At 33.7% G+C, this 13897-nt stretch overlaps 1 protein-coding gene across 3 annotated transcripts in view; it reads left to right on the top strand.

Annotated features, from left to right (window-relative positions):
• The window catches only part of milt (trafficking kinesin-binding protein milt), a 137251-nt gene that overhangs the window by 35659 nt on the left and 87695 nt on the right, over positions 1–13897 (top strand). For all 3 annotated transcript variants that reach the window (XM_089635034.1, XM_089635031.1, XM_089635033.1), the window contains 2 exons: positions 8932–9036; positions 11070–11174. In XM_089635034.1, the coding sequence (XP_089491160.1) occupies positions 8932–9036; positions 11070–11174 (210 nt within the window). The remainder of the gene's footprint in view (positions 1–8931; positions 9037–11069; positions 11175–13897) is intronic.

The raw sequence follows: 13897 nt of genomic DNA on the forward strand, positions 1-13897 counted from the left end.
GGTCCATTAAAAATATACAGCCTTGATCAAACTTAGACTTAGTCGAAATCTGTCCGGCAACTAAAATATTATTGAACGGTAGGTTTCCTAGGGCGTATCGAAACAACTTTTTTTGGGGAATTAAAAAAATTCGTTGATACAAAGTGACCTCTACAGACACCCACATACACCACAAAACAAATTGGCAAGAGGCGTGAAGTTTGTAATTTTCTTTGAAAAAATTATTTTTTCCATATTTTTTGTCATTACATAAAAAATATTTATTTGTCACTTGGAAAAAATAATTATTACATTCCGCTAAATTTTTCGTTCCCAGCACCACTGTAATTCATGAAAATGAGCTACATTTGTTAATTTCTTTTTCAATAATTGCAAGTTTACTTTGTATCAATATAAATATTTTTTTATACTCCAAAATCAAAATAATCATGTGTATGTTATTATTATAAAAACATTAATCAATTTTCGGCCAAGTGCGGACGACTTAACCTTCCATTACAGTATTTATTTTTATAATATACCCTTTCATTTCACACCTTATTGTTTAAATTTTTCAAGTTGGAATAAAAATCACTTCATCCTTCATTACAAAATCTGAAAAAAAATCTATCTTGCCGGAGACTTAAATGTTTTTCAATTGGGCCATTGTTTTTGGCACATATATGTGGGTCCATAGAGACAACTTTTTATCAATTTAAAAAATTTAAATTTAAAAAAAAAGTTTTATCAGTACACCCTATTATTCACTTATAGTCATTTATTTCACTTATATATATTTTTTATTTACGTGGCCTTGAGATTTTGACGGGCGTCTACATCCATTAGAACTCCCAGTGGTGTGGAAAGTATTGTCAGTATTTTAAAAAATAGTGCTTTCATGCCGATTCATATATTATCTACGACATTACTGATATTTTTCATTCATATTGTTTTACTATTTCTGGTAGATGCAATTTATATTTTATCTCAAGTCAAAAAATTTCGCTCAATAATTGGAAAAGCCATGAATCAGTTAATTACTCATGGTTCAAATAATTTTACAATTTTATTGATTGGTTTGACGTACTAGGCATTTTCAGATGTAAAGCTTTCCTGAACGTTATTTTGCTAAAGACTTCTGTATTGCATCGTTATTATTCTGTTAATTATTAATTTGCTCTGTACATGGGATTCGCATATTCTAGCTACAGAAGTCATTTTAAATAAAAACTTTAATTGCTTCATACCGCTTTAGCGTGGCGGTCGTTTAGCATTGTGAATCGTGTGTACATAATTTGTATACACATTTCTAGCTGGATATGGCTGCAAGTGTAATTCAAACGTGCCACATACGAATGCGTAGACTTCATCTATATTTAGGTACCGAACGATAATGTTCTCCGCTGTGCAAATACCTTTGAATGTGAGAAGAAAGACTGCAGATTTCTTTACATAAATCGTGTATAAATAAGTGGAAATTTTATCAGAGATGCTATTGTCAATTTAAGTTTTCGCAACATACAGAGTGTCTTATAAATGGTGGATAACCTTTCAAATATGAATGGGAGACCCCAAGGCCGTTCCGAAAATTGAATATTATGTTTATAATTATTTATAAAATTGTTAATGGTATTATAGACGGTGATGAGGTGATTTTTCACAAAAACGGCGCTCTACAAATTATCCAATTATTATTATTATTATAGACAGCCCTGATTTATTAATTTTAATTACCTTCCACTTACCTATAAGAACTAGTCGATCCAAAACTCTTTAATTGCAATAAAAATATCAGGACTGAGGCATTTAGATACTCGCTTGTACCTAGATTGCATGCAGTTGGCAATGTTTTCTCAGAAATTGTAGATGTGTTCAACTGCACGGAATATAGTTACAAGAAGGCTATAAGAACATACCTCAGTAATAATAACAATTAAGTTTAGCATAATACCATTCTTCTGTATGGGCTCTTTAAAATTTTAAATGCAAATTTTAATATTGATTACTGTTTCACTGAATTGTTATGTTCATATTATCAAATGTTTGTAAAAGCTCTTATGGGCGTATAATAAATAAAATAAATAATATAATAAGTCGAGTTAAATGTAATTATCTAAAATTGACCCATTCTCTCTCTCTTCGCTGTCACAAATAAAATAAATTTTCTCACTCTGTTTTTTCATCGTCAACGTCATTCCCACCGTGAATCTGTGAAATATCTGACACCATTTTGCTCACTCTTTAAAGGCCCCGCAGTAAGCGTTCAAAGATGGTTTGAAAGGGAGATATGTAAATACGAATATTAGATGGAGCGCGCTAATATAAAAAAAAAATTAAGTGAAAATGGTGAAAATATTTAATAATACACGACTAGTTTGAAATAGAGCAAAATGCTTTAGTTGCGTTTAAAGATACATTGAATTTTTTCTTGCCTGTATCATATTAAATAGAAAACTTGTTTTAAATCACTTTCGGAGCTTACTTAGCGATTTTTTTATCGAGAGAATTTCATTTAATTCGTTTCGGCATAAAAATGTATGGATATTATAAATAACTTTTTTTTTGGAATTTAAAACTTAATGTGTTAACCAGAAACTTGTTATAAATCAGTAGAAAATGGGTATGCGGGGCTTAGAAAAGTCTAAACTCTGACGAACATAAGGTAGAAATTAAAGACTTTAAATTTATATTTTATATTTATTTACTCCAACACAAATTCGCATGTTTTTCATCTTAGGAGATAATTTTTACGCCTGTTTTATGATATTGTTTTTATTTAATTAAAACTGTGTTAAGTATTTGTTTTTCTTATATGGCAATCATGGTTTTCAAATGGTGGTGGAACATTCATGCTCGACAAGGCTCCCTGCCTCGATGCGAAAGTTGCCCACAAATATTTTCAAGATATGTAAATTCCAACGCTCCAATGGCCTAGAAAAAGCCCCGACATGAACACTACCGAAAATCTATGGTCGATTTTAGAAAGGATTGAAGAAAAATAGACAAATACCAAGCAAAACTCATCGAGGAACTCATTCCAGAATGGCATCACAATCAAGTAATAAACTAGTACTCACTTGCAAACAATACGAACATTTGTTGATAGATACAAATCTGATTAAGGAAATGCTCTGAAGAGACTATGAAAGGATTACAGTAGAAAATATTGATGGAATTTACCCTAAAATTTTTGCTAAGTTAAACATTGCGTTTCTTAACGTAACTAACGGGATTACGTAAGAAAATACGTCACTCTCAACTTCATGCACATGTTTCCAACATATCTGTTTCCGAGTGTTATACAAACACTATCGTGCATTTAATTTGTATTCCGAATCTGTATTAGCAGTAAAATAATTCGTAGGTACGTAATAAAACATTCATGCTCGCTTTGTATTCAGCTTTTAGAATTTTATTTTGGATAGACGCGTGTATAACCGTGACCACATTTTTACAGACAATGATTTTGTTCTTTTCCAATAGCAGTACATGACTTTTTAATAGATAATTTAATCAAAAATTAAAATCATGATCGCTCTTATTTTTGATAAGCGTTAATCTAATTCATAACACCGTATAATAATGATTTATTTTACCATGATGGCCATTGAAGTAGACGCTACCATTGCCCTTCTCTTTGAACTAAAAACTCATACCATGTTCACATTTTCATAGACTGATTTATTAGAAAATGTCTCAGTGTCGTATTTCAATCTATGACGCAAAGGTTTGGAAAAGAAAATTCACTGAAACAATTTTCCACTCTTTCTCTCCAGTGGCTTTCATTCAAGAATAGTATGTGTTTCATAAACGGTGTATACTCTAAAGTTGCTTTTGTTAGTACGGTTATCTGTAATAATTACTCCATTGTTTTAGACTATGCATTATTTCCTTTGATGATTTCATTGGAGTATCTGGCCTTGTAATATAAAGACCAAATGCCAGATTAATATCTAAGTTAATTTGCATTATTTAAAAAAATATATTTGTTGGTTGACCACATGTCGGGAAACCAAATATTTATCTGGGAATTTAAATACATCCAGAAAATTTAAGACAATATCAGGGAATTTATTGATTTTCAGTAAATTACACACATTAGGGAATTAATTATTATTTTTTTGGTAAACTAATGTTTAAGACAAGATTTTTTTATGCATAGCACAAAGGGTAACAATTATTTTACAAGCAATAATTATTCGCCTGAAACACTCATCCACATTGAAAAATCTCCTGATAAAAGATACATGACGCCAACGGGACTCGAACCCGTGTCCCTTCGATTTCCGGTCGACAGCTCTGACCACTGAGCTATGGCGGCTTATCTCTTATCCGCGAAATAATTCAATATATAGGTACTAGTGTTTCATTCAACAATTACTGCTTGTTACATTTTTTCACCTGAAAACAACCAACTTTATTTTATATGAGAAAGGCATTGTAAGTGCTAACTCTCGCACTAGATGGCGTCGAGACAAATTGTCTACATTTTTAGGTGAAATACTAGAACTTGTCAAATATATATATTTTTTTTTTGGTAAACTAATGTTTAAGACAAGATTTTTTTATGCATAGCACAAAGTTTTTCAAATATTTTTCAATGTGGATGAGTATTTCAGGCGAATAATTATTGCTTGTAAAATAATCAGTAGGGAATTCTTTTTTTGATATCTTCTCATCTAATTTTATACTTAAAATTCATAATAAAACGAAGTTTGTTTACTACAAATTCTGCCTACCCTTAATTCTAAATTACAAACATTTCGTTGATCGTTTTTTTTCTCATGCGGTTAAAATAGATTAGGCATACCTTTTGTTTCGTAAACAACCGTGCTTATTTAAAAAATCTCAGAAAAAACATCTTTTCCAGATTGACCTGTACATTTCTTTCTAAAACCATTAACCTTTTCTAATGAGATAGATGTTAGTTTTCTTTTCATACTGAGTAATAACTTAAAAGGAAGCTCCAAGTCAAAAATATGTATATTCTTGGTATACCGTATATTGTGGGTAATAGGCATTAAAATCGCTTGACAAACAGAGTCTAGAAACGTTCGATTTCAAGCACAAAACTGGTTTTTATTTATTTTGTAAATAATTTTACAAGAAAGCAAAAAAGTTAATCAAGTTAAACTGTCACAGATAATCTTAGCTATAATACTGTATTTTTTAAAGTTGTTTCCTTTACGCGTTCAAACATTTCTATTGAACAAAAAAAAAAAGTGGGTGTGTCAAGCCTACGCAAGACAGAAGTGAAACTTCTAGTATTCCTCTCTCTCTATTTTCATTTCATCATCTCTATTTTCTCTCTTAGGTTAGTTTGAAAATTAGAGGTTAAATAATTCAACGACGAAGCATGGATTTGCTTTTTCTAATATTTTCTTATAGATGAATGACGTTCGATTAATGTATAGTTCCAAAAATTTTCAATTTATTCACAAGTATACAATATTACATAAATAACAATATTACAATTAAAAATTACAAAGAAATTACAATGACAATTTACCAATCATGTGCCATTTTCATTGTCAATTTCATGAATATCATTTCCTAATGTCGTGATAATTGGGTTATGGTAACTAAAGTGCGAGATATATACATGAGCACTTAAATCCTTAATGAATCGTGCAAAAACTGCATCGATTGTTGTCCCGTGTCGGGAGAGAACGTTCGTGAGCGGCTCCCCCACCTCAACAAGCGCATATGGTGAGAGAGGGACAGTGAACGGTGAGCGGTGGTGGGGGTACCCGCATTTTCGTGTCGATCCTGACTCGGTTTTACTCCGTCCCCGAAAATCCATTACGCGCCTAAAGAAGTTTCACTTCAAAAATATTTAGTAGTTTACATTTATATTTTTTTATTGAGTAATTTATTTTTTTATTTGTATTATTACCAAGCAAAACGATAGGAAAACCTTCAATTTATCTACAGCATATTTTTTAGTATTCATAATGTACACCAATTCGTTATGAAGATTAATCAAAATAGTGATTTAGCATTAAGCTTCGCCTTAACTAGGATTATTAATGAATTATTTCCATAAGTGCATGTAAAAGTTATGGCGTTATACCTGTCTAAAATAAAATACTTTTCCATTTCATCATCTTGCTTCAATAAACGGCATTCCTTACCTAAGCACTAAGCGCCAATCTTTGTTGAACCTCTTAGCTTAAGTTACAACGTTCTATTTCTATACGGAATAGTAAACATGGCATAGTTTGTTTTCGTTGACTGAACCATCTTACTATCACGTTAATTCGAGCAACTGAATTAATTCATCCTTCAAAAGGATTTCTAACAGTTTATAGGTTAATTTGTGTCTACATAGTAGGTGCTGGTTTGTTTGTTTGTTATAGATTCCTAATGCATATTGGCCTTTTTTGATCACATAAAGATAATTTAGTAATTTAGTGGGAATATGCCCCCCACCATGTGATTATATATTGGGATTGTTATAATACGAAAGGAGATGAGTTGGAGTATTCTTTTTTTACTAACTTATAACTTTTAAATTGGGTACACTATCTGTCAGGGAAAATAGTTAGGATTATACCAAAAAGTGATCAAAAAATATAAATCAAAAGATTGTTAGAAATTTTTGAAACTTTGGTAGAAATATAAGGTATTGGTAGGAATATAACAAATTTGATAAAATTGGTTGAGTTATACCAAAAATAATAAAAAATATTTTTTAATTATTTGTTACCATAATTGGTAAAAATATATCAAAATTTGTAGACATATCCATAAAATTTGTTGAATTTTATGTAGTGATAAAATTCACTTTTATTCAAAATTGGTAGAAATACATTAATAATTTTGTTATAAATTGTAGATTTATACCGTAGTTGGTAGATGAATACACTTTCTTTAAGGTATGTAGAATTATATCATAGTTAGTTGAATTAACACAACGATTAACCACGTTGGTATAAATATAGCCAAAAAGTAAAATTGTACACCGAATGGTAGAATTTTACCATAACTGGTAGAAATATACCAAAAATGATACAATTCTACCAATTATAGAATCATTCTATTAATTTTTGCTATATACATCTACCAATTTTTGACATAATTCTAACGATCTTTGGTAAAAATGTTTTTTTTTTTACAAAATTTCTCACAACTTTCACCACAATATAGTTACCAACATTCGTCTAATTGACGATGTACGAGGCGTATCCAGAAAGTAAGTGTACTGAATTTTTGTAGGTTACAAATTTATTGAAACATAAAAACTACATGGTTACCGTAGTACATATGTAAGCTATTTTTCGACATAGTCGCCATTCCTCCCAATGCAGGTGGTGAAGCGGGGTATCAACTTTTTGATGCCTTCCTCGAAGTAGTTTCCCGCCAACCCCTTCGTCCACTTCTCCACCTCCCCCTTTACCTCCTCGTCGGTTGAAAACTTTTTCCACCCATGTACAGCTTCAGGGAGGTAAAGAGATAAAAATCTGAAGGTGCTAGGTCAGGGGAATGCGCGGGGTGGTTTAGGACATCCCATTTAAACGAAGCAAGCAGTTCCTTCGTTGCGTTGGCCGTGTGTGGTCTGGCATTGTCGTGCAGCAGGCTGACTCCCTTTGTCAGCATGCCTCTCCTCTTGTTTTGAATCGCCTTCCGCAATTTTTTTAGGGTCTCACAGTATCTTGCAGAGTTGATGGTCTCCCCTTGAGGCAGATATTCAATCAAAATTATGCCTTGACAGTCCCAAAACACGGATGCCATAATTTTCTTGGCTGAAATTGTGGTTTTGAACTTTTTGGCGGAGGGTGAAGAGGTGAGTGGTTTTTAAACTCGCGATACCACTTGTACATACTCGTACGATTCATAGCTTTATCACCATATGCAGTTTTCACCAAATTATAAACCTCAAACGGAGGTTTACCTTCCAAACGAGATAACGGATGACGCCGCGTATCTCGCACTTGGCGGGAGATTGGATTGACATTTTTCACGAAACGTGGTGTCGCGTCGACACTTCTTAACGTACTGTCCTTGAACCGGTCTCGTTGCGAAGGGGAATAGTCAGGCTACACGTAAGTGTAGCCAACATGTCGAAAATAAAATTCATTCGGTCGTGAGAGCCTCAGTACACTTACTTTCTGGATACGCCTCGTACTATATATCCGTATTTAAATGTGTTCAGTTTCCAGGTTTCCACGCCTCCATTCTTTCCATTTCCTATTTGTACAGCTATAGCCATTTCGAGATTCAGTTATGAATGTCACCTTTTTGGTCGCCTGGAAAACTTTAATTTGTCGAATTTTTCATTGCAATAATTTAATTGCCTGTCTTCAAAGGGGACATCACCCAAGCGCTGACTTCTAATAAGGCAAACCTTGTTGCGATGTCGTTGTATATATGCCTACCGTTAACCCGAATGCCCTTAACTCTTCAACTTGATTTTTCTCATCGCTCTTAACATTGACCCGGTTTTTGCTCGGGTGCAATTATCCGTTACATCAAATAGGTTCATCTTGATGAATAAAGAATGATATTTTCAATTACGGTTTAACCGTGTCAGTCGCAACTGGCATGCGGGTTAATCTGCCTGCATATTCACAAATTCTCGGTGCATGCACAATATTCATTTGCGAATTGTGTCGAGATCGTTTGATGCGATAAGTTGAATCACAAAGTTTATAGCTAGGACCGAGTTCTCAGTAACTTCAGTTTGATTATACTTTTACGAAACAAGCAAGATTTCTTCGATTAGATTACGTATAGTACCATGTTTCATTATTATGGTTACTACAAATGAAAATTTGACATTTTCCGCGGGTTTAGAATGTTTTCAGGTATTCTGTTTTCATATTATTGTCATTTTTTACAGTTGATGTATATTGGTGAGGTCGCTTCGTAGTACACCGCCTCGTGGTACTCCCCTCTCGATGGTTTGGTTCTCGACTGAATAGTAATGAATGTAATTATTTCTTGTTCCAGAGGTCTGCAGCGGCGGAGAACTACCCGAAGTTGAGATCATCAGCCTACTGCACGAGAATATCCCCAAGTATAAACTAAGGGCCGATACACTCACCCAATTTTCGGGTAAGTAAAGAGACAGGAGGAGCTATATGGTTTAAAATTTCACGTTCAATATTATTAGATGATTTTGAATGGTGCAACTTGCTTATGACAGAGAGAGAGAGGCTGTGGAAATAGCGGGATATGTTCTGGAGATCACGAACGTCCATCCTCAACTTCTGTTGACTCCTTCTGCCTTGATCGTGGACAACTGCACAGTTGACCGATTCTTTTGACTGAATGTATGACAATCTCTTCATTTGTCCCTTTCTCATCTTTGGCGGTCGTATAATTGAATATTGGCTTGCTAGCTCCGTTTTTAATGTCCTGTTTGTTTTTTTTTTTTAATTTAATTTTTGAAAAAAATACATATTTATCATCAGTTTTAATAAATTCAGTAACACGCACGCCCGAAAACATTTCCATTCAAAAATGATTTTTTTCTCTCTGGTTCGCTTCCGGAAGTAAAATGCATCAATGTTAAGAAATAATATGGTTACATTTTTAATGTTATTTTATAGTTTTATTACGTAATAACATAATTTCGTAAGACATTATAGGTATGATTCGGATAGTGATAAAATTATGATAATTGTTTGTTGGCAGGCTAATTATGATTGAGGTATCTCGTTTAATTTATATTATCTGGAAAAATTACAGAATGTTGTTTTTATATGGAGGTAAATTATATTTTATCTTAATTTACTGCGCATTATTTTTTCATTATTCATTTCCCAATTTTTAGGAACGATTGCGATTTTATGTATTATTTTTCTTAATAATCTTACAACAATCAAAACATGACTCTTTTTTATTGCGCAGTAATAATGTCAATTGGGAAAATATATGATAGGTACAAAAGTAGATGTACAAATCGGTCATCAACTATTCGAGGTGGGCGTGTCGAGGTTTTCAATAGTGTAATGTATTATGTTGACTGGTCAGTGGCTGAGATGGCATCGCGTCTGGTTTCCACTCAGGCGTCGTGCGACACAAGCAACATTTTCCGTTTTCTGTGATGGTAGTAGGAGATTTTAAAATATTTTAAAACGTTTGTATTTATTTTTACAACATAAATATAATGTATGTTTATTTAGGAAAAAGTGACACGACGTAGGCACCTTCCATGCACACTAGAGGTGGGTCCTGTGAGTAGGTACTTTTCGTTACTGGGTACAGTAAGTACAGGTACAAAAAATACCTGTTAAAAATACCGGTTACAAAATACTAAAAAGTATTTTATACCGACCTGAGGAGTATAGTATCTGGGGACAGAAAGTAATAAATACTCAGTTCCAGTATAAAATACTTATGAGTATTTTGTAACCGGTATTTGTAGCATATATTTTTTTAACTGTACTCAGATAATTTCTGCCCACAACTATTCCCCACAAATTTTCTTTGTAAAATTGATTCCCCCGATAATTATTAGAATCCATGGGAGGGGGTTTGTGAGAGAATTCCCCGCATTAATTTTTCTAATCCATGGGGGAAGGGTTGTTAGAGAATTTCTGTAAAAAGTAAATCCCCACAAAAATTTTCGATGTATGATTCACTATAGTAATTTTTCAAATCCACGGCTAGGGGGGTAGCTAGAAACTGGTGACATTTTTTCGTTACTAGGTACAGTGAGTAAAGGTAGAAAAAATGCCGGTTACAAAATACTCACAAGTATTTTATATCTATCTGGGGACAGAAAGTAATAAATTCTCAATCCCAGTATGAAATACTTGTTATTATTTTGGATCCAGGTATTTTGGAGATTTGTCACAAGTACAAAGTACCGCATGAAAATACCCGGTACTTTTACTGGGTACGATAAATACGCCTCCCCTCTAATTGCACACACACACACTTTTTTGGCATTTCCTCCTCTCCCTAACCCCGAGTAAAAACGTGAAAAATGCTTGACGGTTAGTTTAGGTTCAAATACAAATTATATTACACATAAAAATGGATTACTTATGGCTAATCCGAATTTCATTGTTCCCTCTACTTAGTTTCAGATTTTTTCTAGCAATGTGTCTGACATAATTGATGAGCTTTTGTGTTCCCAGGGTACGAGAATCAAGATTGGTTTATCCCGTCTCCTGCGCTGAAGATCGACGACGTCGACCTCAAACTATCTCCCGACCAAATCCGGGAGACCCTTAATTACTTCAGTAAGTCACCTTATTTACCTTCCATACAAATGCGACTACAATCATATTAGTCCATAATATTATATGCAAAGAAACATTTCAATGTTTTTTATTTGGACTGCAGCCGAAATCAAAGCATAAATAAAATGCACCTGCCAGTACGCCACGGAGGCAAAAATGACTCAATCGTATCCATCAAAAATGATCCAATTATTCATTATGTTATTATTATGTTTCACCGTTTTTCCTTGTTTGTTATTTTCTTATCAATAACACAGGTAAATGTTTCCGACGTTTGTTACCAGAGCGCGCTTTTCTGTCGGCCTCGCCCACAGGTGATTTTCTCAGGTGTCTTCGCTAAGTTTGTTAGTGTTTATACGTAAATACTACAGGTGTCGCATGCAAGTGCTAAAATCTTGAAACGTTTTTTATTTTATGTATTTATTGCTATGTATGATTTCTTCCTTCGGGTCAGTTGAATAACAATGCAACGTATGCCCATTTATTTGTTAACTATTTTCAAATTTTCGTTAAAAAATATTTTTATGGAAATGATGTTTTGATAAAAATAAATAATACCAACCCGCACCAGTGGGGTGCAATAATCAATGTAAAAAGTAACATATAGTATTGCACCTAATAATATTTATTCGTTTTATATTGAGGATATTCTGCTCGATAAGTTATGTGAATAGCGCACAATAGTCCCAACTTCTCTTTGTCAGTGGATTATGGCATCTCCAATTTAGGCACGTTGTGGGGCTGATCGAAGTGGGAAAGGGAATGATATGGGTGGAAAAGTTGGGAAGTAACTATTCTGAATTGTGGCATAGCAGGGTGATACTGAGGACTTCTACTACACATCGATTCAACCACTAATTATATCGTGATTATCATAAAATATAACCAAAATATTGGCGTTATACACGGTGTCCGGAGATTCTTAGTACGTGCGGGAAACTGGTGTATCTACTTCGCATCATAGAGTTTTACAATTAGAGGTGCCATTGCGTACTAATATCCCGTCACAACGTATTCCACTATTAGACTTGAACGCGATAATCTGATTTTGCCGTTTCCGGCCGCTCGGCGTTAGGGCGTTGGAGGCCAAATCGGACTAGTTAAAACAAAATTGAAACCTATTGTTTCGCTTCATGTCTCATCTTAATATAATACATCAATGCATCACGTGGAGAACCCAAAAACTTGTAGAGCAGGGTCTACGCTTCAACGCATTTTATATCGATACCACTTCTGATATTAACCGCCTAGCGACTGATTAAAAAACATTCCAACTTCGGGCTTGATTACTCGAAAACGAAAGCGCAAATCATAAAAACTTATATATCAAAATTGACTCCAAATGTGATGTAGATTCACAAGTTTCCGATTTTACTACGAATTTCCGGGCACAATGTATTAACATGTAAAAACCGTAATATAAAAGCTACCCCGGGATGCAGCTTATCATAATATTTTTGCTTAAAAAAAGCTAAAGGTAAAATACAAACATGAACTTGAAGTGAAGTTACCTACCGCGTTATATCATGACACGACTGATGCGAGGGTTGCTACTGAATAATATGTAGTTCCTACCTTTCCCTTTTCATCCCATTTGCGATTCCCGTGTGTGCGACTATCCAGGTACCCCGTCAAATATTCATACAATTTACGTTCTGGCCCGTGTTCACGTAGCGGAAAAACGGCCAACATTTCACGCTGCTTTATGCGAACACGGGCACTTGCAAAGCGGAACGTGTAAACACATCGTGATACCGACCTATGAACATGTACGTTGCCTCTCAGTTTTTGAAACATAAGATTTACATATTAATGCGTAAAGGTACTGAAGAACACGAGTGATCATCATTATTATTAGTTATCACCCATTTACGTGTACGTGGTGCATCACCTGTGAACTTTCCCTATAAGTAGACGCATTCCTCATTAGATCCTAATTGGCCTTAATGTAAAACGCTTAAATTGTGTTGTTTTAAGGTACATTAGCTGTGTTTTGTTGGAATTTTAAACACACGTTAGCGCAAATTAATGTAACGAACCAATTACTCAACAGTAATTAAGTACAAACTATTAGTTAACAGAGGCGCAGACCCGTGAAAAATCACGGGATGCTAAGTTAGTATTAGTAAATAACGTTTGCTCGAAAATGGAAAAAGCGTAAACTCATGACAAATCACCAAATTTGATTTAACTTGTCTAGATTAACCCTAAGAGATTTAAACCAAAGAAATACACATTTCAAACATAGAATTTTTATAAAAGTAATTTTCTGCTAAATAATATTATATTACCTATTAGCTGTACAACGCCACGCGTTGCTATGGCTCAGCCTGTCTGTGAAGATAAAGAGACTATAGCGCTTGTTGTTTTAACGTCCAACAGATGGCGCTGTTTAAAAAAAAAATGTTTTTACCTGTCACAAATTTTAAAGCAATCGGTAAAGAACTGATTTAAGATTATGAACAAGCAAACATTTCTATTTATATAGATTATCGGTGGGTATTTATTAAGTTATAAAAGTTGTGAATAAATTTATAACAAAAGAAATCTGATATAAAATATGATATTAGAGGTAGATAATTTATCGCTTCATTACAGATCTAATTTTGAAAATGACCCTTAAATTCAAAGCAATTCTTGAGTTCATTCAACCAAAATTACAGACAGACACACAACCGAAATTAGTACATATTTTTGAATTTCATAATGTTATTGGTAATAAT

This window comes from Hesperophylax consimilis, chromosome 8 (assembly GCF_061612785.1).
Source record: "Hesperophylax consimilis isolate HC1 chromosome 8, BYU_Hcon_1.0, whole genome shotgun sequence".
NCBI classification, from domain to species: domain Eukaryota; kingdom Metazoa; phylum Arthropoda; class Insecta; order Trichoptera; family Limnephilidae; genus Hesperophylax; species Hesperophylax consimilis.